Here is a 25,504-nt window from a genome sequence, read left to right as displayed (position 1 = left end):
AGCTTCATTTCTTGTAGACACATCAGTTTTGTAGTGATACTTACAACGTAAGTAAAAATTACTTCCCTTTAAACTGGAGTTGACATGAGTATCTCATTATATGACAAGAGTATTCCTTGCTTAAGATGCATGGTTTTAATCTTGGTCATAGTGTCCTGTGGTCTCATATGGTTTGTTAACAACCACTTGGAATGTTGCATTTCAAGGGTGGTTGTGGTTAACTAAAAGAGGCATAGGTTATATTGCACTGTGAACTCTTAACTCTTCTTAGCTAGTTAATAGGACTAGGCTGCTGGTCAGAAGAAGGGCCTAAGCTGTAACAGTTCCCATCCTCATCCTGACTAAATGAATAAGCAAGAACTGTCAAAAAGAACATTCTTAATGCCCATGAATAACCGTTATAAACTTACTATGTTACTTTCACCAAACAACAATGCTCTGCAAATTAAGAAATCAGCATTAATTAGATCATCTCAAATCTATAGAAACAAATACGTTGACCTTTGCTTTGCTTTTCTGTGTACTGTTCAGCCCTAAATGCAGGTTTGGGAGGGGAGGTAAGTACAGGCAGAAGAAAAAATAAGAAAAGGAAAAGTTAATTTGAAAAAAGAAAGTGCAGGTATATCATCATTCTCTTCCACCCAGCCTCATCCCATGAGAAAAGATATTACTATATTATACCAATGAAAGAATGTCAAACAGGTTCGATTTTTACAGGTTATAACTCTTTAATGAAGGGCCAAATAAATATCAGCCTGATATTAAACATTTCCTGTCCAAGGTTTCATAAAATGAGTAGAAGTAAATGAGTCATGCAAGAATTAAGTGAGTGTATGACATGTGAGAGAGGAATTTACAGCCTCTGACGAATATGCTTTATACAAAATTGTCTTTTTCCTCAAAGGTCTTCAATCTATCACCCTTTATATCTCTATAAGGTGAAGATAAAAAACAAAAAAACAGCCATGTGGTTATCTACTGCAGCTTTCTTTTTAGAAATATACTGCAGTTGGTGTGTATAAAAATCCAACTTGCTGATCATTCCTTAGGCAAGAAGCTGTACTGTTCCACATCTGGAGTAATCAAGAAATTCTGAGACATGGCTTTTATGAGCTTCATTTCTGATACTGTGATCTCTGGTCCAAAGTATGTATGTTCACCATGTTGTGTTCCTCTCTATGAGTTGAGGACATTAGGGAAGGTCAACTATTTGATAAAGTTAAGGAAACTGCCTTGTGTTGACTCAAGATCTTTCCCTCTAAAAGTCACACAGATTTACTTATATTATAATTTTACTTTTCTGTTCTTTAGTAAGTGAAGAAGTAGATGATCTTTATTTTTATTTGTGTCATTTGGCATTTGGATTGCACGTTCCTCTTTACCTGTCACCTCTGGAAAAAGCTTTCTTTTAAAATTAGGTGTTGAAGCTAGACATTTCTTTACCTCCTCAATTGATATAAAACTGTTATTCTGGTTCCCTTTGACAGTGTGAAGCATTGCTGTGAATCTTAGCCATGCTGCATAACCTTTTCCTCTGAAGTACCTCAAGCATGGTGCCATTGCTTTTCTTCTCAGGAATAATGTCCTACTGTACTTAAGAAAAGGTGTAAACTCTGCTATTTTCAGATCTCTCTCTAATGACCTAGCCTTATTCAGTGTAGCCTCTCTATCCAGATAATTAAGGGATCTGGACATTATTTTCTAGGTATTTATTATGTTTGACTTTAGGTGTAAACCTAGTCACTCTGCCTCTCTAAACTAGGATTAAACCCCACTCCTAAAAGCTTCTGTATCTCATATGTAATAAAACCCTCGTGATCATCTTCTTCCGAGCTCTCTGGAAAGCCTAGAATGTGGATATTATTCTATCTAGCTCAATTTTCTAAATTGTCAAATTTATTGTCTATATTCTCATATGAAGCATCCTTTTGTGCCATGCGTACTTCCAATTACTAATTTTATCTTTGTTGGAAAATATTTATTTTATTTTATTTTATTTCAGTTTGAATTTGTTAACCAAGGTAAAGGACTGATCCCAGTGGACCTGTTTCAGTTTCAGCCTAGGGTAAACACCATAGATACATGACATTATATACAAAGCGAATGAAAAAATGCAATATATACATATATTATCTACAAAGTGAATCTGTATCATATGCAAAGTGCACATCATAGTTGGCTTGAAGGTATAAAGGCAATAGTAAAATGAAGTACACAGTGACTGACAAAACACAATATATGCACACATTTTAAGTATATGTGTGTGTGTGTTTATATATATTATATATATATATATCTATATATATCTATATATATATATATATATATATATATATATATATATATATATATATATATACATAGAGAGAGAGAGAGGGTGGAAATCAGAGCTGGCGTGCTGAAAGAATCACAATTAAAAGTAGAGTCAGGCAAGGTGTGTAGAGGGAAGCAGGGTATGAAGTGGTGAAGTTATATGACCAGACAGACAGCAGTTGTATTTTCCTAGAGTCTTGAAATGTACTTTTATTTCTGATCAGAACAATGGGGTAAGAGGGATGTTCTTTAAGAGAAGGTAAAGATTCTTACAATTTTGGACAAATGACTGAGGAACCATGGTCAGTGGAGTGAAGCCTAGCTTGTTAATTAGTTAATCAGTTTATTTATTTGTTAAGGATGTTTGTTAATGCAAATTTTCCACTGTTGGGTTGCCATGAGGAACAGAATATGGCTAAACTGAGCCTTGTAGTCTGTAGCTTTGCACTTGATATAGACTGTATCTACTGTTAAGGTTTGGAGCATTCTAGTCCATGCTTCCTGCATTTTTTTATCAGTTTGATGCCCCTTCATCTTATCAGCTGGCCCATTAGTCTCAACTTTTGTTGGTGTGTAAAGGTCCCAAGAAGCAAGTGTACCAGTGAAGGAAAAAACAATAAATAAATAAATAAAACAATCTCTTATAAAGAAAGCAAGGATTTTTTTTTTAGATCAGCAGTATTCAAACTGGTTCCTGGCTTTGAGTGTTCCCCTTCAGTATTATTTTATTGTGTTTGACTCTATTACCTTCTCTTAACGGGATGGAGAAATAGTGAGGTCTCTTACAAGTGTGTCTTTATATCTCATCTTCTTCTATTTGTTTTTTTTTTCTTAAAAACCTGTATTAGAACTGCTGTTGTTCTAAATAATGGCAATCTGCTGTGGTGTGTACTATGTGATATGGGGCAGATAAAAGCAGACAGAAAGAATTAGGTTTATATAATAGCAGAAGGCCCTCATGAAAAATTCATTTGGCAACTATATGATGAACAAAGTATATTTCTCCATAGGGGATAACTTGTTGCTGCACTGGAAAAAAATCTAAGTGATCATGTTTGTGTGTTACGAAGTACTTCACCTGTCCACTAATAAGCAGGGACTGACTTGTACTGACTGAGCACCTTGTGTTCTCCAGATGATTTCAACAGTGGAATGGTTATCTCGAACAAAAGATGACAGCATTTTATGGCAATATGACATTGGGCTGATTATTTTAATAAAAAGTGATGTGGGCATCTCACTTGTAAATAACTGAGGGGCAACTGGCTATGTGATGATCTCCTGCCCATAGACAATAACTTAGGGCCTCCCTACTAGAGAGCTATTGAAGACTGTCCTGTTTCAAGAGCATGCTAACTACATCCTGAGCTGCTTTTAGACAATGGCACCTATCATAACAACCCCCAAGAAGGAGCCTTAGTGCTATGCATGATTTCTATTAAGGTATATCTCTGACTGGCACAGTGCTTGGGGATACTAAGCAATGTATGAATGACCTCCAGTCATTAGACTTTAACAACATTTTCAAAATGTCTGTAAGATAACAAATAACAGACTGTCAGTCACTTATAATATTTTCCCCAAACCTGATCATGTTTTTTTTAATTTGGGGTATGGCCAAACATTTTAGTTGTTTATTTATTTGATTATTGATGTTTAAAGTGTGAGCCCCATTTGTTTCCTAAATATATATATATATATATATATATATATATATATATATATATATATATATATATATAATCTAGTGAATCCTTAGCTGTCTGTTAAAGTATACCAAGGTATTCCCAGCTGATTAGGCAGCACATGATATTATTGGCAATGAGGAAAAAAGCCCCATTAGAAAAACGACATTAATGATGAGAGAAGCAGTTATGAGAAGCTGTAGAGACTGTTCAAGATAATCTGGTTGTAGCTTCTTTCCGGTCTGTCTAGCTTGAGTTACAAATCGGCTTTATTATTTTCTAGTATATCATTCAGCAGCAGCATTCCTCTGTCAGAATCTGCAGAAACAAAACTGTGAAAAAGAATTTTGTTTTTCTTTTTTTCTGAAGAACTTTATCAGTATCATTGCATTAGTCAGGATTTACTAAAATAAATTTCAGTCAAAAGTTTGGTCTAAGTCTACTCAGAAGCATAAAGTAACCACAAAACAATGTTTCAGTCAAATGCAATGCATTACAAGCAGTGGCAACATTATTTTTTATTTTATTTTAGTTTATTTTGCTTTTGTTAACTGGGTTTGTCCAATTGGTTTAGTCAAAAAACCCTTTTAAACAGAGACCCGAGGAGAAAAGCTCAAACATATTACAAACATTTTTAACATACATAAAGTAATATATATGGTAAGATATTAAATAGAACACATTAAGAATTACACATACAATTGCAGATTAGATTACATGCATATGAAAGCAGAGGCTGCTATTGTAGTATAAAAGGTACTTGTGCTTTAGTATGTGTTAAACACTGAGCATTTGAAGAGGTGTATTAGTGGGTTTTTCAGATAGATAATAGATCATGCAATTAGTGCTTATTAATTCAAAGAAGTGGAGGTGAAGGAAAGAAATAGGTAGGGCAGAAAATGTTGATCTTGTAGTTCACAGGTGGGGTGTAAAGCAGGTTCAGAAATAATTATACAGATGGCTATAATATAATTTATATTAGAAATATAAAGGTGGGAATGAGTAGGGTCACAAAATAATGAATATGACTGAAAGATACTATTAAAATTAAAGCATAGGTAAGGACCAGTTGTGGTGTGCATGATTCTGAAAGAAGAGAAATGGTTCGATGATATGACAAGCTGGGGGTATTTGATTATGTTTTAAATGAATTTGCATTCTGAATGGATTTCAGTGGTAGTGAGATGTGGTTCCACAGTTTAGCTGCACTAACACAGCATCGAAAATACTATCAGTATGGATAAGACAACAGATTTAAAGTACATATGTCAAAAGTTTCCTTCAGAAAACAGATAATCTGGTAAAAATGTATAGTAACTTTAAAAAAATAACATAGATAATCTGATTAAAAATAAGTAACACTGCATCACCTTGCATTGCCCTGTTTTGACACAGATATAGATCTAACCTCATTGTGGCAAAACTGGAAAAATAGATTAAACTACTGGAAAACTAAGTAATGCATATGAATGTTTCTGGAGACTAATGACAGAAAGGATTTAACAGGGAGTTATCACATCGGTATAGAGGTGTAGTTACTACAGCTTGGTTATTGGATGTCTAGTGTGGTTCTGTGTGCTTTCTCTGTGGAGTTTACATATTTTCTCTTTGTCCATGTTGTTTTGTGTCAGGTGCTATGTGTAAGTAATATCGTCCACTGAATGATAGGCTTTGAATCCAACCAGTATTAACCAGTGTAAATGACCCCTAGCAGTATGGTCCCTTGGGCCACACCACTGGTACCAAACAGATTAAAGTCTACAAAAGACACACAAATGTGAATTACTAATCAAGTTCTTAACTGCAGCCTGGCCACAACAGCATGCAGGTAATAGGTACTTCTACCCTGGATATGTCCCCAACCCCAGCTGTACCCATAAGGAGGCTCTACTCTGAACAATCTACTGAACAGTGTCTGTGGTCTAACTCCCCAGACCCCTTTCTCAATACTCTGAGTTTCATTGTCTTCCAACACTCACTTGCTCACAATACTATAGACAGACTTCTAAATAATCTCACACACACACACACACACACACACACACACACACACACACACACACACACACACACACACACACACACACACACACACACACACACGCAGACATACTGGTTTCCAGGGATGGTAGGTAATATTGTCCATTCCTACAGTCTTCTGTCTTGACTCACAGTCGTATATGAAGCCTTCTGTTTTAACTCATGGTGGTATATAAAGACTTCTGTCTTGATGGATGATAGTATATAAAGCCTTTTGTATGATACATGATGGTGTATAAAGCCTTTCATTCATTCATTCATTCATTTGTTCATTCATTCAAAGTAAACTTTATTGTCATTTAGGACCTCACACGTAACCTAAAGGAATTTTGTGCAACAGCTCTTTTCCTGAGATTACAAACAGAAAGTAAAACAACACATACAAGTAAAAGAATGAACATAACATATACAATCCTACTCCCCGTATACAAAAGAGCAGAAAATTTTTCAACACTTAAATACAGAATAAGTATACCCTCCCCTAAGTTATAACAACTGCCCCATTTAAATGAAAGACACATTACACATTGCACATTGCCAAGTCATCTAATACTGCACTTGATAGGGCTAAAATAAATAAATATTGCACTTACTTGGAATTTGTGTGGTATATATTATACAAAAGACTACAGGAAGAAAATAAAATAAAAGAAAAGAAGAACTGACTTAGTTAATGTCTAGCTCTTGACTTAGTTAATGTCTAGCTCTCTTGGACTTTTGCTAAAGTTCAGAAGTCTGACTACTGTCGGGTAGAAACTGCTGTTAAATCTGGTAGTCCTGCAGCGGATACTATGATATCCTCTACCCGATGCCAGATGCTTAAACAGTTCATGCACTGGATGCATGGTGTCTTGTATTATTTTGGTGGACCTTCTGATGCTTCTTGCAAAGTAAAGTTATTGTATCAATAGAAGACTGGTACCTGTCACCTTCTCTGCGACCCTCACCACTCACTGTAGTGCCTTCCTCTCTGTAGCTGTACAACTTCCAAACCACACTGTAAAGTTACTGGTGAAGTTACTCTCAATAGCACCTCTACAGAAGGTGGAGAGGATACGTGGTTGGGAGCTTAGCTTTCTTCAGCCTTCTCAACTGTCTTGACTCTCAGTGGTATATAAAGCCTTCTGTCTTGCCACACAGTCATATATAAAGCATTCTTTCTTGATGAAGAGTTGTATATAAAGCCTTCTGCCTTGACTCACGGTGGTATGTAAAGCCTTCTGTCTTGACACATGGTGGTATATAAAGCCTTCTGTCTTGACTCATGGTTGTATATAAAGCCTTCTGTCTTGACACATGGTGGTATATAAAGCCTTCTGTCTTGACTCACGGTTGTATATAAAGCCTTCTGTCTTGACACGCGGTATATAAAGCCTTCTGTCTAGACTCATGGTTGTATATAAAGCCTTCTGTCTTGACACACGGTGGTATATAAAGCCAGAGTCCCACATTGACTCTCTTCAAGAGGAATCTTGATGAGTGGATGGGAGATCGTAGGTTTACCCCGGCTATCACTTCTGTGTCACTGTTAGACAGAGGCACAGTATACTAACCTCAAAAAAAGGCATAGCAAAATTAATTTAAAATGGGTGGCGAAAGCCAAACACACTCTGGCTAGGCTTATAAATGCCCTAGGGCAGATAGCCTAGTATGAACCTATGAACCTATGAACCTATTGTCTTGACTCATGGTTGTATATACAGCCTTCTGTCTTGACACACGGTGGTATATAAAGCCTTCTGTCTTGACTCATGGTTGTATATAAAGCCTTCTGTCTTGAAGCATCGTGGTATATAAAGCCTTCTGTCTTGACTCATGGTTGTATATAAAGCCTTCTGTCTTGATGCACGGTGGTATATAAAGCCTTCTGTCTTGACTCATGGTTGTATATAAAGCCTTCTGTCTTGACTCACAGTGGTATATAAAGCCTTCTGTCTTGACTCACGGTGGTATGTAAAGCCTTCTGTCTTGACACACAGTGGTATATAAAGCCTTCTGTCTTGACTCACAGTGGTATATAAAGCCTTCTGTCCTGACTCATGGTTGTATATAAAGCCTTCTGTCTTGACTCATGGTTGTATATAAAGCCTTCTGTCTTGACACACGGTGGTATATAAAGCATTCTGTCTTGACTCATGGTTGTATATAAAGCCTTCTGTCTTGACTCATGGTGGTATATAAAGCCTTCTGTCTTGACTCACGGTGGTATGTAAAGCCTTCTGTCTTGACTCATGGTTGTACATAAAGCCTTCTGTCTTGACTCATGGTTGTACATAAAGCCTTCTGTCTTGACACATGGTGGTATATAAAGCCTTCTGTCTTGATGCATGCTGGTATATAAAGCCTTCTGTCTTAGATATATACATATATATGACTCGCACCTCTTCCCTTTTAGACCTCACTGAAGCTTGAGTTGAAGGTGTATTTTTCTGGTATACAGTCCAATTCCTTGTCTTAAAGGGCTATCTGAATTTATATCCTTGGCAACAGGGTTAGGCCCTGGATGAATAAGTTTCAACTTGGCGGGCTGTGGCTGAATTTTACCACCATTCATTTTATGCCCAAATAAGACACTTTTGCCATTCCTTCCTGACACTTGTGAGCAATAATAATAAATCCTACCTTATTTTGTCTGCCTTGCACCACGTAATATGTTGAACATTTTCTTTCAAGGACTGTCTGTAAACTGCTGTATCATCTAGCCAGGTATGCAAGAACATGGTCCTTGGCCTTGCTAGGATGCTGTCCACCAACCTTCAAAGGTTTACCGAGGCATTATTCATCCCAAATGGCATTTTAGTGAACTCCTATAACCCAAAAGGTGCCACAAAAGCTAACCTTTAACTTGCTGCAGGTATCAAGAATACCTGCCAGTAACCTTTGGTCAAGTCAGCAGTAATTACATGCTTAGCACCATCCAGATACCCTAACCCGTCATTTGTCTGTAGCCTGGGATAAGCATCTGTCTCTGTATGACTTTTTATTTTCCTGTAGTTTACACGGAACCTGGTGCTGCAAGTTCTCATGAGTTTCAGCATTAATGCTGGGGCCCAGAGACTGTTGGACTCTATGGTTGTCTTGAGATCTAACACCTTCTGCAATGTCCCTCTTAATGCTTGCTTAATCTGCTCAGTCAGCTGATAAGAGGACAGTTTGATGACCCAACATGGCCCTGTGGCCATATGATGCTCCACCAGATTTTTACAGCCTAGCTTACCAGTAAACATTTCCCCAAACTGCTATAATACTGTCTGTTTCTCCTGAACCTGAGAAGGGGTTACCTCATCCACTGAGTTATCAGACCGAGGAGGCCTACCATAAGTTTTTTGTCTTTTCTAATTTTTCCAAGTCTTTTGGGTTTCTGATACCATGATGGGAATGGACCCCATTCCTAAGTCAAAGTACGATTAAAGTTTATGAAATTAGTATTGTTTCACTCTTTGACGTTAGCCAAAAGTGCTCTTCGGTTTCTTTTATTATAGTCACAGTCTTTCTATACTACATATTTGGCACATTCTGTTCTTTTACCTACATCTGATTTTTGTTCCATACTGACTCCTAATAGTCTGAGCAAAGATGTCATCAAAAAGTTGTTTTCTTCTTGGTTTAGGACTTTTACTATCTTCAGATATGATTATGTCAGCAAATAAATTACAGTCGCATAGTTGCAGACCTATCTTTAGCCATTTGATATGTCACTTTTCCATAGCTGGCTTTAGGCACCACTGAACCCTGTGGTCACTGTGGGCCCCCTGTTCCTGGGGGACCCCCAACCACTGCACGTTATCATATCTTGATATTTTGTAACATGTCTGTCAAAACAACAAAAGCTAGTACATGAACCTTCCATTTTTAATAAACCAGGTGGGTAATAACTCTTATTTATATATCCTTTAAAATTCAAAGATATCACCGGTAATAGTAACAGTTTTTTTATCAAGCAACAGCTTTCACAATTCCATTAAATATTTTACCACTGACATAGAGCCCCTGGCTTAGTTAAACCCTGCTAGTGGATATTCTCTTCACTAAAATTAACAACATATCCAGCTTTAGGTACCTGCAATACCCATGGCTGCAAGTGCTCCCCCAGTCATTCTTGACTGCATGGGGGCCCGACAAAAGCTACAGCTGATTGGGGTAAAATGAGGTGGAAAAAATGTATTAATTTCCTGATTAGGCTGTTTAACTTAAACAGGGATGTGATATGACTCTGTTAGAATAAAGCTAGTAATGACCATAGACAGGGTAAGCACTAGAGAGGTGATCATCCCCACGTGACTGATCTGAATGCATACCTTGGAGTTAAAGAACAGCTGATGCTTCTGATCTTCAGGGATGGTTTTCTCATAGTTCATAGGTTAGTACTAGGCTAACTGCCCTTGCGAGCCATTTTAAGCCTAGCCAGTTATTCCCTGTGAGATTCAAACCCTGTACCTTGTGTTTGTAAGGCAAACACCTTAACCATTAGGCCACCCTCCCTAAAAAATGGTATTACAGGGAGTTTTATAAATACTGGCAGAAGAGCGGATACTATAACTGCCAACTTCTTTGCTGAAGAGTTCAGTGCAATACCAATAATACCAGAATAAAGGCTAAAAATGAGGGACATGTTTTAAATAGGAAAACCAAGGGAAGGCTGGAGGGTGTGGGGGTGGATGGGGTGCTGAAACAGTAGGTCTAGGATGCCATTTCATCTAAGTCCAGACCTGTACATATAGTTGCTGCAATGTGTCATTGTTGCAACTAAATGCCAGTAACCATAAATACTCCTTTGTGAGATGGTCCAACATAGTGTGGCACACAGGCCTATTGTCATGTAGGAATACTGTAGCTACAGGTCAGTCTGTGTGCACTACTCCTAAAACTTTGCAGTATGAACTAAAATATTGCTTAGGAAGGGTGGCAGTGACAAGGTGATGCGTAGACTCAGATCAGGGGACCTCCAACTTGTCATCTGCTGGGGGCCCCCAAAATGGGAACACCAGCCCTGCACTTTTCTATAGGTTTGCAGTGGGTTTCAGATTTAATATTAAAAAAAATATGAGGATTTCAACCCAGGAATGTCTGTACTACCCTATTCTTTTTAAAATGTCAAAGGCAGCTATTAGCTACTGAAGGGAGAAGACACTAAGGTAAGATGCTGATTAATGGGTAAAATGTGAGGATAACACCTGAGGTGATCATTAGATATACCACATAACTAAAGATGTGTATTAAATGAGCCATAGTACCACACTGACTATGTAATTTAAACTTACGTAATTTATGACATGTGGCTTTTTTGTGCAGTAGTTATTAAAACCAAATGATCTGCCGACTTCTCACTGCCAGGGAACAGATTATCTGCAAGTATGAAATGAGCATGAAACTGCAGTGCACATAAATGAAATATCTATCTATATCTATCTATCTACACACACACACACACACACACACACACACACACACACACACACACACACACATATATATATATATATATATATATATATATATATATATATATATAGATTTTTTTTTTTTTTTAATTTTTATGTTAAAGTTTTGGAAGTTTAACAGTGTTATATCAATCGAATTCTTCTTACATGATCGGAGAGTTTACAGCTGTTAGTATATATATATATATATATATATATATATATATATATATATATAGATAGATAGATATGGATTCACTTCAGAATCTCGAAATGTCGAATTTCATATGATCAAAACCATATGATCGATGTTTCAGAATTTCGACATTCTGAAACAAATCCAAAAAAAACCCCAACAATTTAAATGTTTCTGCATTCCCCACACCCCCGCTACTTAAATATTCCAACTCCATGATTGCACTACAGCAATTAAAAGGGAAATTTCCTATTCCATGTTCTATGCAGATCTCCGTTTACAATGTCAGGATTCTGAAAGTTCGATCATATGGTCTCGACCATATGAAATTCAGTCTTTCAGGATTTCGGCATTGTGAAGTGTTCCTAAATACATATATATTTATTGCAAATTAAATAGTACCTTCCCATTATATTTAAGCCTTTTCAGTGCTATAATATTATCATCATTATTATTATTATTATTATTATTATTGTTTTTGTTTTTAGAGTGTTGATTGGTGTATTTATCTGTTAAAAAAAACTGCATTATTTACATTAGGTAAGCTAATAAATAATATATAATGTTACCAGATTTTTTCTCACAATGCTCCCTTGGGCTTTTCCATATTTTTACATTTATATATTTTCATTTTATAGGCTGTACTGGGTCCTCTGATAGCGATCGCACTGAAACTCTCCCAGATCCATGACCGGACAGGACGCCGGGGTCCCACTGTCATTACCTGAGCTTACCAAAGCACAGTAACCATGGGGCCAAGAAAAAGAGCAGAAAAGACAGAGATTTTCTTCCATTTTAAATGCTGTTACCAAATATGAGCTGTTTGTGTCAAGAAAAAAAATTGTATTTTTAATTTTGACTGTAACACTAAAGAAAAAAGGTGAGATAGATTAAACTGGGTGACATTTAAGGTTAGAAGTATTCAGTTCCTAGTTTAAAGCTACAGTGCCTAAGTTTGAACATATTTACCAGTGGGGGCTATTATTATCTCCTGGATTCTGCACAGTATTGGAAGAAAAGTTAAGAAAGATCAGAGGTGGGGGAGGGGGAGTCACAATGATGGAAAAATATTAGAAAGGAGGTGCATGTAGCCAGTCATTTCCTACCACAAAGTAATTGTGATTCATTTTGTTAGGAATGTGGCATGAATCCCCAAATTTCTAATCTGGTAGTTTGAACACATGATTGCCAACTCAGTATTTATATATTCTTCAGGTTTAACCTTCTTTTTACCTTGTAGGAGGTTGTTGTGTCTGAGTTCACATTCTCCGCTGGTGTATTATTCATGTTATATCTCAATTTTGCAACTCCACCTATGATATTTGTACTCATTACGGCACATCAAATGTTTTTGAAAGTTATTAAACCACAGTATATAGTCTTTTGAAAATGAAGCTAAATCTTTATGACCACCACAAGAGTTCACTTGCACATTTAACTATTTTGTATAAGGTGTGAGCTTGCTTTCCTAATATCAGAAGCCGTAAATTCTCTGGAGTTTAGAAATCTGTTCCTCATTGTCTTTATACACTGATGTAGAATCAGCTTGGAAGTCACAAAAACATTGGTGTCAGGTGTTCTTTTTCCTTACAGACTGTATATCTGTATGCTTTAACTCACATTTAATTAAATCCATATGCTACTCTTGTCAGTGTTAAAGAAATGGATTACAGTGAAAAGCAACAAATATTTGCATGCAGAGGTGCAGAAGGGTGACACCCAACTCGAATGGAAACTGATGATTTATGTTTAGGATGCATGTTATTTTCTAAAATGTTTATTCAAGATGTATGCTTGCTTTCAAGTCCTTCTGAGGAAAAATACCAGCATAAACTTGTTCAGAATCAACAGTTTGAAATGATCAGACAATGATAGCTTTGCACATTTTAGAATGTATCAAACAGTGTTGTACATTTTATTAACTTAGTTCAGTAATTGTTTGTATGAGGAGAGGAGGGAACTACTCATACATTAAAAGTGTCCTGATTAGGAAGTGCTTTGCTTTTGCACATCTGCAAATAGTAGAGAATATATTTTCAGCAACATGCATACCAATTTCCCTACAATCCCTCTTCATATTTCACACTGCACAAAATTACATGACAAACATGCATGTTTGCATATTTTGATCTGAAATTAGTTGCATCATTCATGCAAAGCAAAACAATGTCTTTCGGCTTTTCCCAGTTAGGGGTCACCACAGCAGATCACCAGTATAATTGACAGTGGCATTTTTACGGTGTCGAGTTGCCAGCCTGGCTCACAACCTTCACATAAGGCATACTCGCACACACACACACACACACACACACACACACACACACACACACACACCTACCTGCATGTCCTTAAAACTCACTCGACTGCAGGGAGGACATGCAGATTCATGCAAAGAATATCTGAAATCTTAATGTATAAAATAGCTGTATTGCTAACTTATGAGATGTTCCTTGTTTCTGTAGTCACATCTCTTATTTTTCTGCATTTGGAATGATGCAAGAAATTTTAATATGAATTAGATTATCAGATATATTACAGCTAAAATCATACAGCTGCATTTCACTAGTGCAAGTATTTTCTTCTTTTTGGAATCTCATGTGAAAATATGGGCAATGCTATACTGCACCTACTTTCTTGAGTTTTAGCAGTGAAATAAAAATATTGCTGAAGAACATAATTAATGACAACATGTTAGCTTACTATTCTTTTTAGAAAGAAAAAAAAAGAAAAGCAACATCAGGTGGGAAAAAAATGACATTTTGTGAAACCAATGAATGTTTAACTGCTTATCCTTTTTCTAAACAGGTGGTAACATCAATCAAAGACTTTAGACAGATGAAGATATCATGTAAACACAATTAGTTGGAATATATTTAAAGTTCATGTTTAAACATTTAAGCTAATAAGTTGAATTGTATTCACAGTATCAGAAGTGTATCATGGGCTTTATCAAATGTTGGTATTAAAAAAGAAAGAAAGAAAGGAAGAAATGCTCCTTTGGAATATAGACTACCTGGTCCCTTTCTGTCCGATACAGTGATGTGGGCATTAAGGAGGGGCATCCATGTTTCTCTTAACAAGGCTTCATCATATAGTTTAGTATGCATGCCATCAATGGAAGGGGTGGGGTGGGGTGGGGTTGGTGCCCTCCATAACTGCCTTTTCCCTTTCAAAATCTGACATAAATGGGGGAGTAAGGGGACATCAACCCTCTTACAAAATGGAATAGACTATGGAGACTACATGATGTTTGTCAAGCAACTGAGCATGCACCACAGAAATCAATTGTTTTACCCCAGACAGTGTATAATATAATGCATACACACACACACACACACACACACACACACACACACACACACACATGTGTGTATATATATATATATATATATATATATATATATATATATATACATATATATATATATATATATATATATATATATATATATATATATATATATATATATATATATATATATATATATATATATATATATAGATAAGCATACAGCCATCCAAAACCCCTTTTTTCATTTTTGCATATGAGATCAGGGCATCACTTTAACAGTGACAATCATCTACAGTCAAGGTTCAAACTGCCCGAGTGGTTAGCCCTGCTGCGGCTGTTCTTCTATACTACACATGCATACACTCACACATATGGCCAATTTAGAGTGTCTATGTCTTTGGAATGTTGGGAGGAAACCAGAGCACCTGGAGAAAACAAATATGAAGGCAAGGACATGCAGATTTCACACAGAAGGTGGCTCAGCCAGGAATCAAACCGGAAAACCTCTTGCTGTGTACTTGCTGTGTGCTGTGCTGCCCTATCCTTTTCCCCGAACCAGTTTTTGATATTCCCACCAGATGACTGCATGGGCTGGACCAAAACTTCTAGCTATAAGAGGCTCATTACCTCTGCATATCTTGTATCTTAAATTTACATTTTGTTCCTTAGTATTTCGCCAGGCTTGCCAATAAACCTTTTCTTCCTTCCTGTTCCTGTCTGTAAATGCCCTTTTAGCGCATGTTTCTGTGTGTGAGTGTAGTTGCCATTCAGAATTTAGACAGTTTAGAATGTAGACACTCAGAAGGACACTGTCAGAATGCAAACAGGATAAAACATAGTCCAGAATGTAGTTAGAGGTAGGTTGATTGCATTAGGGTTAGGAATGCTTTACTGGTGGATTAGGGTTACAGTAAGGGTTGGGTAAATGAACAGCTTTACTGTTAGGCATGCTTCTTGGTATGTGCATCTGTGTCTGAAACTATAAAAAGAAACATCCGTGGTATCCCTCAAAGTCTCAGAAAACCCAGTACGCAACCTATACTAGGTCAAAAACAAAACAAGCAGAAACTTCACAGTGTGTAGGGTATGAATTTCAGTCCTTGAAATATGTTATGCACCTAGTTCACTAATAAAGATCGAACTGTAAAATACATACTACAAAATAATAAAATAGAAAATAGTAGGTAGTCCACAGTTGAGTTAAAAATGGAATATCCTTTATTGAAACACACACAAGCGATCCTAGCTGGGTATAATGAAAAGCATTAAAAACATGTATTATTTATATATAATCAGGTTATTTGGAGTGAGGGAGTACTGGTTCTGTTAAGAACAGTAAAAGCATTAAAACATTCCTTTAACCAAGTCCACCTTCCCCCTTAGCACCATAGTGTAAACTAAGACTGTGCTACTTTAGAAATGAAACTAAAAATCTAGAGACAAATTAAAATATATAATATAATATAATAATAGCTTATCCAAGCTTTATTAATTAAGAAACTAACTCACAAACAAAATGAATAACTAACAAAAAGATCTACCGCTACACATCTATCACAATAAATATTAATACTTATAAACTGAAACACTTTTAACAAAGATCGATTTTATACCAAATAAATACTTTATCAGGTCTGTGTATAGAAACGTATCATAATATTAATGAACATATGTATAAATCTACAAGTGAACACCCAAGTAGGCTGAAAACCATTGCTATAATTGCTAAGGTGGAAATACAGTGAACAATGTTAAAAATAAAGCATTAAGGGCCTGGAGATCTGTTCAAGTGTGACATCTAAGAAAGCACTTAGCTTAAATGAGTAAAAGTATCAGAAAACAGCACCAATGTCAGTTATTTTCATTGTAAAATATTTACAATGTTTGATAAATGTTTATAACAATATTAGCATGTAATGTCAGCATTAATCAGTCTCATATCAGTCTTTTAATTGTCTTTTAAACAATGGGGCAGTTTTCTTAGTTCTAGTATGTTTTTGCTCCATAAAAAGCATACTAGAACTCAGAAAACTGCCCCACTATTTAAAAGACAATTAAAAGTTTGATAACGGACTAATTAATGATGACATTACATGCTAATATTATATATGCTAATATTGTTATAAAAAAATCCGATGTAAATATCTTTCAATGAAAATAATTGACATTGATGCTGTTTTCTGATACTCTTGAATGCACTTATTTCAAACTAAGTGCTTCCTTAGTTAGATGTCATGCTTGAATCGATTCCCATGGCCTTAATGCTTATTTTTAACATTTTCACTGTATTTCCACCTTAGCAATTATAGCTATGGTTTTCAGCCTACTTAGGTGTTCACTTGTAGATTTATACATATGTTCATTTATATTATGATATGTTTTTACACACAAACCTGATGAAGTATTTATTTGGTATGAAAGCGATCTTTGTTAAAAGTGTTTCAGTTTATAAGTATTAATATTTATTCTGATAGATGTCTAGTGGTAGATCTTTTTGTTAGTTAATTATTCATTTTGTTAGTGAGATAATTTCTTAATTAATAAAGTTCGGATTAATAGGTTAGCCTTAATAAGCTATTCTTATGTTATATATTTTAATTTGTCTCTGGATTTTTAGTTTCAGTTCTAAGGTAGCACAGTCTTAGTTTACACTATGGTGTTAAGGGGGAAGGTGGACTTGTTAAAGGGAATGTTTTAATGCTTTTATTGCTCTTAACAGAAGCGGGTGGCCATGGTGGTGCAGTGGTTAGCATTGCCACCTCACAGCAAAAGGTTCTCCGGTTCAATCCTCGGCTGGGGTTCCCTCTGTGCGGAGTCTGCATGTCCTCCCTGTGGTCATGTGGGGTTCTTCCAGGTGCTGTGGTTTCATCCCAAAGACATGCTTTAGGTGGATTGGATACTCCAAATTGGCCCTAGGTGTGAGTGCGTGCATGTGTGTGCCTTCTGTGGAAGGTTGGGTGTCGGGCTGGCAACTTGACACTGTAAAACTCTGCTGCCAGTCATGAGAAGACAGGTGATCCGCTGTGGCAACCCCTAACTAGGAAAAGCCAAAAGAAGATTGTGCTTAACAGAAGCACCCTTTGTAACCACTCCCTTGCTCCAAACAACCTGATTATAAATAAATAAGGAATGTTTTTAATGCTGTTCATTATACCCAACTAAGATTGCTTGTTTGTGTGTTTCAATAAAGGATATTAATTTTTAACTCAACTGTGGACTACCTACTATTTTCTGTTTTATATTATTTTATTATTTTGTAGTACATATTTTAAAGTTTGATATTTATTAGTGAATTTGTGTATAACATTATTTAAAGAGTGAACTTCACACACTCCACACTGTGAAGTTTCTTCTTGGTTTGTGTCTGAAACTATCTGGTGTAGTGGTAGTGTAACAGAATGTTTTTTTCCAAGGTAAGGTGTAGGGTTAAGGTTAGGTGCAAGAGCAGGGTTAAGATTAGGATTAGGGTAAGTTCACATTAGTAGGGTGGTGCAGGGTTGCTACCTTTAGTAGATATTGATGGTGTGGAGGCAGAGCTCTCATTTTGGAAAGTTCAAGGGGCAGACCCCCTGCAAAACTGATACATCATAATTCTTATAATTTTTAAAGAGGTCAACCTTTCCAGATTGTGACACTGAATTGTTTTATATGAATCCCACCTTATCAAGCTTCAATATTTTAGTATGAACTCTGTGTGTGTGTGTGTGTGTGTGTGTGTGTGTGTGTGTGTGTGTGTGTGTGTGTGTGTGTAAATATATATATATATATATATATATATATATATATATATATATATATATATATGCTATGATGATGAGTATATGATGATATGCATCCATACACATACACATACATACATTTATAAACACACATTTTTATGAAACGTGATTAGATGTGTGCATATACATATATACATACACACACACACACACACACACACACACACACACACACACACACACACACACACACACACACAAACACACACACACACATTCTTTGTGGAGTCTGCATGTCCTCCCTGCGTTTGTGTGGATTTTCTGTGGGTTCTCCGGTCTCCTCCCACATTACAGAGACATGCATCTGGAGCATTTCTCCCCGGGCCTCTGCTGAAAATTGGCTTTGTTCCAAGGCGGACTTTCCCGGTAAACAAATGTTAAATAAATAAATGTTTAAACTTTCACTGTTATCAGTTTTTCATTTCAGGTCATCTCACAATGCCTTTAGGTATATTTCAGTGTCTTAATGCAGAAGCAAATTCTATCTTTAGTAGAGGAAAAATATGATAGAAAGGAATAATAAGCATTAGTAAAATTTCCTAAGCACATATTCTGGTGGCTGTTTCAATGAAAACATTTGTATGGTTGATGGAGAGCACTGGGTGATATATCTTTATCTGTATCATAACCTGTATGACTCTACTTCTTAAGTAAGAAGTTGGGGGGAGGAAGAAATAAGGAAAGTTAGAGGACTATGCCCAATGATGTGCAGTAGGTAGAAATACCAGAGAGTTAGGATTTGCTCATTATTTCCTCTGTCCACCTGATGGATGTCATGTAATCAGTGTCACAGCATTACTTGCAGGTATGACAATAGTGAGTGCAATGTACAGAGAGGAAAACCATGGGTATTAATTTCAATAGCTGTTGCAGTACAAACCAGTATGGGACAGATGTTGTGTTTGTTCATTTAACATTTGTATTCTCATGGTTGAGAGGAAGACATTCAAAGTACTGACTTCAGATTTGCCTTGTGCCCTGTGGAAAATGGCCATCCTGCAGAAAATCGTAACTAAACTTGGGCTCCCAGATAATATATTGCATTAAAATATTTGTTGATTAGATGAAGAATTGTTTTAAGTCCAGTTGTCATGGTTACCTGTTTTCTTTTTGAATGAGAACATTGGCATAGCTAGGTGAATTTAGTTTACATATGGAGATTAAGGAATTTAAACTAGAGATATAGTATAAATCTTGTAGATAGTTCAACAACCATATCATATTGCCAGAAACTATTTATAGAAAAACAAAATGAAACTCTGTAATGAAAGACTGCGTTTCATGTGTTTCCATTTCTTTTTATCCCAACCACATTCCTGAAATCACTACTGAGGCTGCACAGTTCCTCAGTAAAATAATACTAATTATGAAAATATTCTGATGGAATGGATGTTTCCAAGACAATAATATGACAGTATAGAAACATATTATGAAACTGTAAACCACAGCAGAAAAAGCAGTACAAAATGTTTCATTCTTCTCGATTTTCTTGTATGTTAGATCATTATGTATGCTTTGTTTGTGCTAGGAAATATATAGAGTGAATAAAATATGTGCTGTATTTTATTTTTGCAAAAGAGCTAACAATAAAAAAGTATATTTCATTGATGCCATTGGAATTGTGCTTTTTTCAGTTATTTTCATTAGTCAGATGAGTTAGTACATTGAATGAATGGAAAGAGGGTTTTAAATATTATGCTTAAAAGATTGATCTTTTTCAGAATTCTAAGATGGCTACACACTTATCAACATCTAAAATTAAGCTCTCCCAATGTGAAAAAAGAAACTGAGAGATAAGGGCTAGTAATTCTGACAATTTTAGTTCAGTTACTGGCTAGTAGGTACACTGGCTAGATGCCAGCAAAGAATATACCATAAGCCTGCTTTTCTTTCACTTTGCATTGAAATTCATGTATGTGTTATATTCATTTACCTTTAATTTCTCTACAAACTGGCTTAAATTTCTCTAAATATTAAATAATTATCATATAACTTGAATCTATTCTTAATCAATGTTTTCTTATTATGTCTAATTTGGTATAAGTATTTACACTGCAGTTGTTTTTTTTTTTGTATTATTTTTAAAGACTGTAAAATTATTGTTCTTAAAAATTTTGAAATATTTTGGAGCTTTTCTTCTTGGGCCTCTGCTGAAAATGGGCTCCTACCCAGTCGGACATTCCTGGTAATCAAATGTCAATAAATAAATAAGAAGACTTTTAGAGAGCCTGAAAGAAAATCAACAAGAAAATGTGAAGAGAAAACACACTGACCAGGAAGAATCCTGCAGCTGTTCAGCGAAAGACAGTTCAAGCTTCAGCTTTGATATGAGAGATAGCTTCAAGTAATTTAGAGGAAAAATAAATCAAATGTACACAGAACTGATTAAAATAAATAAATTGAAGAAGTATATCAACTCAAACAAAAATCTGGAAAACTATGGAGGAAGCTTTAAACAGCTATTTAGATGAACTGAAAAACATTAAAAAATCAGAGGTCAAAATGAAGAAAAGGCTGGCTGAGTATGAGACTTTTCAGGAAGAGCTGATTCAAAAAATGGTACAGTTAGAGGACAGAGCTTGCAGAGGAAACCTGAGGTATTATGATGTACTAGATAAACTGGAAGGAACAGACTATATTAATTTTATGAAAGCAAAAATAAACAACTGGACTGGAATTCCACAGCAGGATTTGTTAATTGAAAGGGCACATTGAGTGTCTGCTCCAAACCTGGCCATGAGAAAGCATCCAAGACCTGTATTAGTAAAGATGGAATCACACCAGCAGAAAGAGATGATCCTGACAAAACTGTGGCATAAGGACAAAGAATTAAAAATTGGAGAGTGTATAATGTCAGTGGAAAATGGTTATTCACTGAACACCAAGCAGAAGAAGAGCAAATTTATCCTGGTAATAAGAGAATGTAGAGAAGCAGGCATGAGATTCAAACTGCTGTATCCAGCTGTCTTCAGAATATTTTTCTTCGAAGAACAAAAAAAAATTTTTGATGCAAAACAGGCTAAGGAGGAAATACAAATGCTTGCCCAACAGAAAAGTGAGGACTCTGCTTCCCATTCTTCTGATAATAAAGCCCATAGACAGAATTTGCCAGTGAAACATTTTCCAATATTTCAAAGGAAAATGCTTCAGAAGCAGGAGAAAAGCACAATAGTTGACTAGAAGAATTAGGAGTACCTTGGACCTAAACCAGAGTCTGGTGTTGGTAGATGGAGGTGAACAGGAAGAAGACTAGTAACACTGAAACCAGTATATAAATGTGAGACTATAAAGCATCAATCACATTCGTAAAGTGTTTACAAGAAAAAGTGGCTGAGAAAGATTGAACTTTTGTTGACTTAGTTTAATGTGTGGGAGGAATGAAAGGTATTTACCCCACTTCATTTCATTAATGTTTGGAAATACTCTAAAAGGAAAAAAGAAAAACTTCTCCAAAGCTAACTTCATGCTTCTCAAGTCAGAAGTAACAAACTTCATGACACCCATGCAGATGGAAATTGGAAGTTCAACTGCTGAATCCTACACTAAGGTGCTGTACGAGCACATTCACTCATGCATGGACCAAACCATCCCAAATAGAAGCAAGACTTTGTCCTCTAAAAAAAGGAAGCCAATCTAGTGGTCCCCTGCCATAAACAAGCTGTACAACAGAAGGAAGAAACTGTTGCAGAAAAGAGGAAGAACTCAGGATTCCAAAAACTCCGTCACCGGCCTCAGAAGAAATCTTCCAAAGCTATTTACGAAAACAAAATTGCCACAAATTCCAAAGATAACCACAAGGCATTCTATAGCTATTTTAAGAATTTAAATGGCAATACTCAGATCTGTTCTGAGCTACAGCAGAATGGCACTAGATATACTGATCCCAAGGATATTGCCAATATCCTGGCAGATAGATTCAGTGCCAACAACACCCCCTTCTCACCCCCTAAATGGCCCATCTCAATAAAGAAAGAATGCCAAATTCCGGTAATCACAGCCACTCAGGTAAAAACCGCATTCACCAAAGCCAAGAATACAGCATCCATGGGACCAGATGACACCCTGGGCTGTGTACTGCATGAACTACAAAATAAACTGACACCTCACCTATGTGTCATGTTTAATCATAGCCTCACCTCAGGCTTCACACTCACAGAGTGGCGCACAGCTACAGTCATCCCACTCCACCAGGGGGGATCCACTTTGGATCCCGGGAACTACCGTTCCATCAGTCTGATGAGCCTGATCTGTAAGGCCATGGAACGTATTATCATGGAACTTATACACAAAGACATTGGCAACCTTCAAACACTGGACCCAATCCAGTTTGGGTTCATGAAGGGCCGATCTTGCCTCCTGAACACGATCAACTTCTTTGAATCAGTCTCCAGAACTGTGGACGAGGGTAAGGTGGTTCACACAGCCTACTTGGACCTCGCCAAGGTTTACAACACTATCCCCCACTCTGGAATCATAGATAAACTTACTAAGTTGGGTATTAATCCCTACATCACTCAATGGGTTGCAAGCTGGCTTACTGACAGAACACACACTGTAAAAGTAGCCAACTCCAAATCCAGCTCCAGACAAGTGACAAGTGGTGTACCACAGGGTTCTGTCCTGGGATCACTCTTGTTTGGCATCTACTTCTCTGAAGTATAGGTCAACACTAAGGGATCTGGCTTACAATGTTTGCAGATGACTGCAAGCTGGGAGCCATTATTCAATCCCCAAATGATGTGGATATCCTACAAAAGGGCCTTACTAAAACAGATGCCTGGTGCCAGAGCCATGGGCTCAAGCTAAATGCCAAAAAAGATATAGTTGTCCCCTTTGAGAAAAAACATGTAGCCATGAACTACCACATAGGTGGCAGTACACTAAACACTGAACGTGTGATAAGAGACCTAGGGACACAGGTGGACAGTGGTCTCACCTTTGATAACCACATAGCCACAACAGTTAGAAAATCCTTCTACGTGGCACACCTCATCACTAAGGGTTTTTCGTCCAGAAGAAAGGAGGTCATTGTTCCTCTGTACTCATCCCTCATTAATCCCATTATAGAATACAATGCCCCATTTTGTATGTACCTCACAAGACATCTGCAACAACTAGAAAGGCCACAGAAATACCTCACAAAAAGAATTACAGGCCTAAAGCAGATGCCTTATGCTGACCATCTAAAGAAACTTCAGCTATACTCTGTTGCATATCGCCTACTCAGAGGCCATCTCAGTCTAACATACAAGGTCATATGTTGCCAGAGTTGTTGGACATGCTACACTTAAAGAAATCCCAATCCCTCCAAGCCACACACTGTAGGGATCTTAACCTTGTCATCATGATGAATAGAACATGCTGGAGGGATAGGTTCCTGACCCAGGGACTCCCCACACTCTGGAATAGGCTGCCCATGTCAGGCAGAGCCTCAATGGCCCTCTTCAAGAGGAACCTTGACGATTGGATTGGGAGATAGGAAATTCACCCCTGGGATCACATCAGTAGCCCTGCTAGACAGGGGTCCAGGAAAGTAAATATTTATGGGAAGCAATAGCCAGGGAATCGTTATGGCTAGGCTTGTATAGGCCCTAGGGCTGATAGCCTAGTACCTACCTATGAACCTATGAACCTATGAAAAGGAGTAACTGTAAATAAAACACTTTTTTGTTCTTATCAGTATTTATATAAAACATTTGATGATAGAAATTGCATGTTGCATAGTAAAGTATTTTCAGTAGTTGTTATATAACATAAAGATACTAAATTAAGAAGTACTTTTTCTTTTTTTAGTTTTAGGAAATGTAGGCATTTCAATGTATAAAGAGAAGAAAAGCTGAGCACAACATGTTTCAGTTAATATTCTGTAATCTTGAGCTGTTGGGGTGGAGAACGGGGAGTAAAAGTGCACAGATTATAATATATGTAGAGTTGGGATGTTTTGTCTTACTTTTGAATAGGTGAATGTCTGTATTAATGCCCTTGGTTGAATTGAATAACAAGTTTTTTTATGTGTAAACATATGTGCAATAAAAATAAAAGAGTGCTTTGAATGTAATGAAAAGTCAGTAACATGGCAAGGGTGTGGCAAAGGGGCAATGTGCCCCAGGCACAACCTCTTAAAAGGTGCAGTCTGAGTGCTGTTCCTGCATTATTTCTGTAACAGCATTTATAAAAGAATTAAGATGCAAGAGAAGTTAAACAGGGAAACTGTACTCAGATATAGGGATTAGTGCACAGACAAGAAAGAGGGGAAGCTAGATGGATAAACTGTGCTTAGGTAAGATGTGATTATTGTACAAACAGCATATTGGTCAAAAATAATTATTCATATTGATGTGTTAGAAATAATCCTGTTCACTGTATTGACCCATATACTTAAATAAAAATGGAAATGCTGTCAAATGCTGTGCGGGGGACACAAAGTAACAGGGTAACAAAGGGAAATGAATGTGATACATGCATATCAAACACTGATTTTATTGAACAGTTACCAGAAAGGGACATTTCTGTTTCATTTTTTGGCACTTGTAACTATAAGAAGGTCATTGTATTAGCCAAGCATGTGTTGTATATTAATGTAAATGTATAATTATAATCATAAAAACCTAAATGTATGATTGCCATGATACATGTTTTGTGGCATGATCAGTAATATTTCTGTCCCTCACATGATTGTATTGAGAATGCCTAACTAGACATGTCTACTAGGTATATTAAACTGTGGGAAGGAAGGTTATATAGTACATCTCCATAATTAATGTTACAACAGTCAAGCA

General features: G+C 36.6%; 1 protein-coding gene across 1 annotated transcript in view; it reads left to right on the top strand.

Annotated features, from left to right (window-relative positions):
- Window positions 1-13,334, top strand: part of PGM5 (phosphoglucomutase 5) — a 1,541,798-nt gene extending 1,528,464 nt beyond the window's left edge. The window contains exon 11 of the mRNA XM_044064330.1: window positions 12,293-13,334. Coding sequence (XP_043920265.1) covers window positions 12,293-12,382 — 90 coding nt within the window. The 3' untranslated portion in view covers window positions 12,383-13,334. The remainder of the gene's footprint in view (window positions 1-12,292) is intronic.
- The last annotated feature ends 12,170 nt before the right edge of the window (window positions 13,335-25,504 follow it).

This window comes from Protopterus annectens, chromosome 2.part2, assembly GCF_019279795.1.
Source record: "Protopterus annectens isolate FY-2018-M chromosome 2.part2, PAN1.0, whole genome shotgun sequence".
NCBI classification, from domain to species: Eukaryota; Metazoa; Chordata; order Ceratodontiformes; family Protopteridae; genus Protopterus; species Protopterus annectens.
The sequence above is the reverse complement of the archived record's forward strand: the minus strand, read 5'-3'. Positions and strand labels throughout refer to the sequence as shown.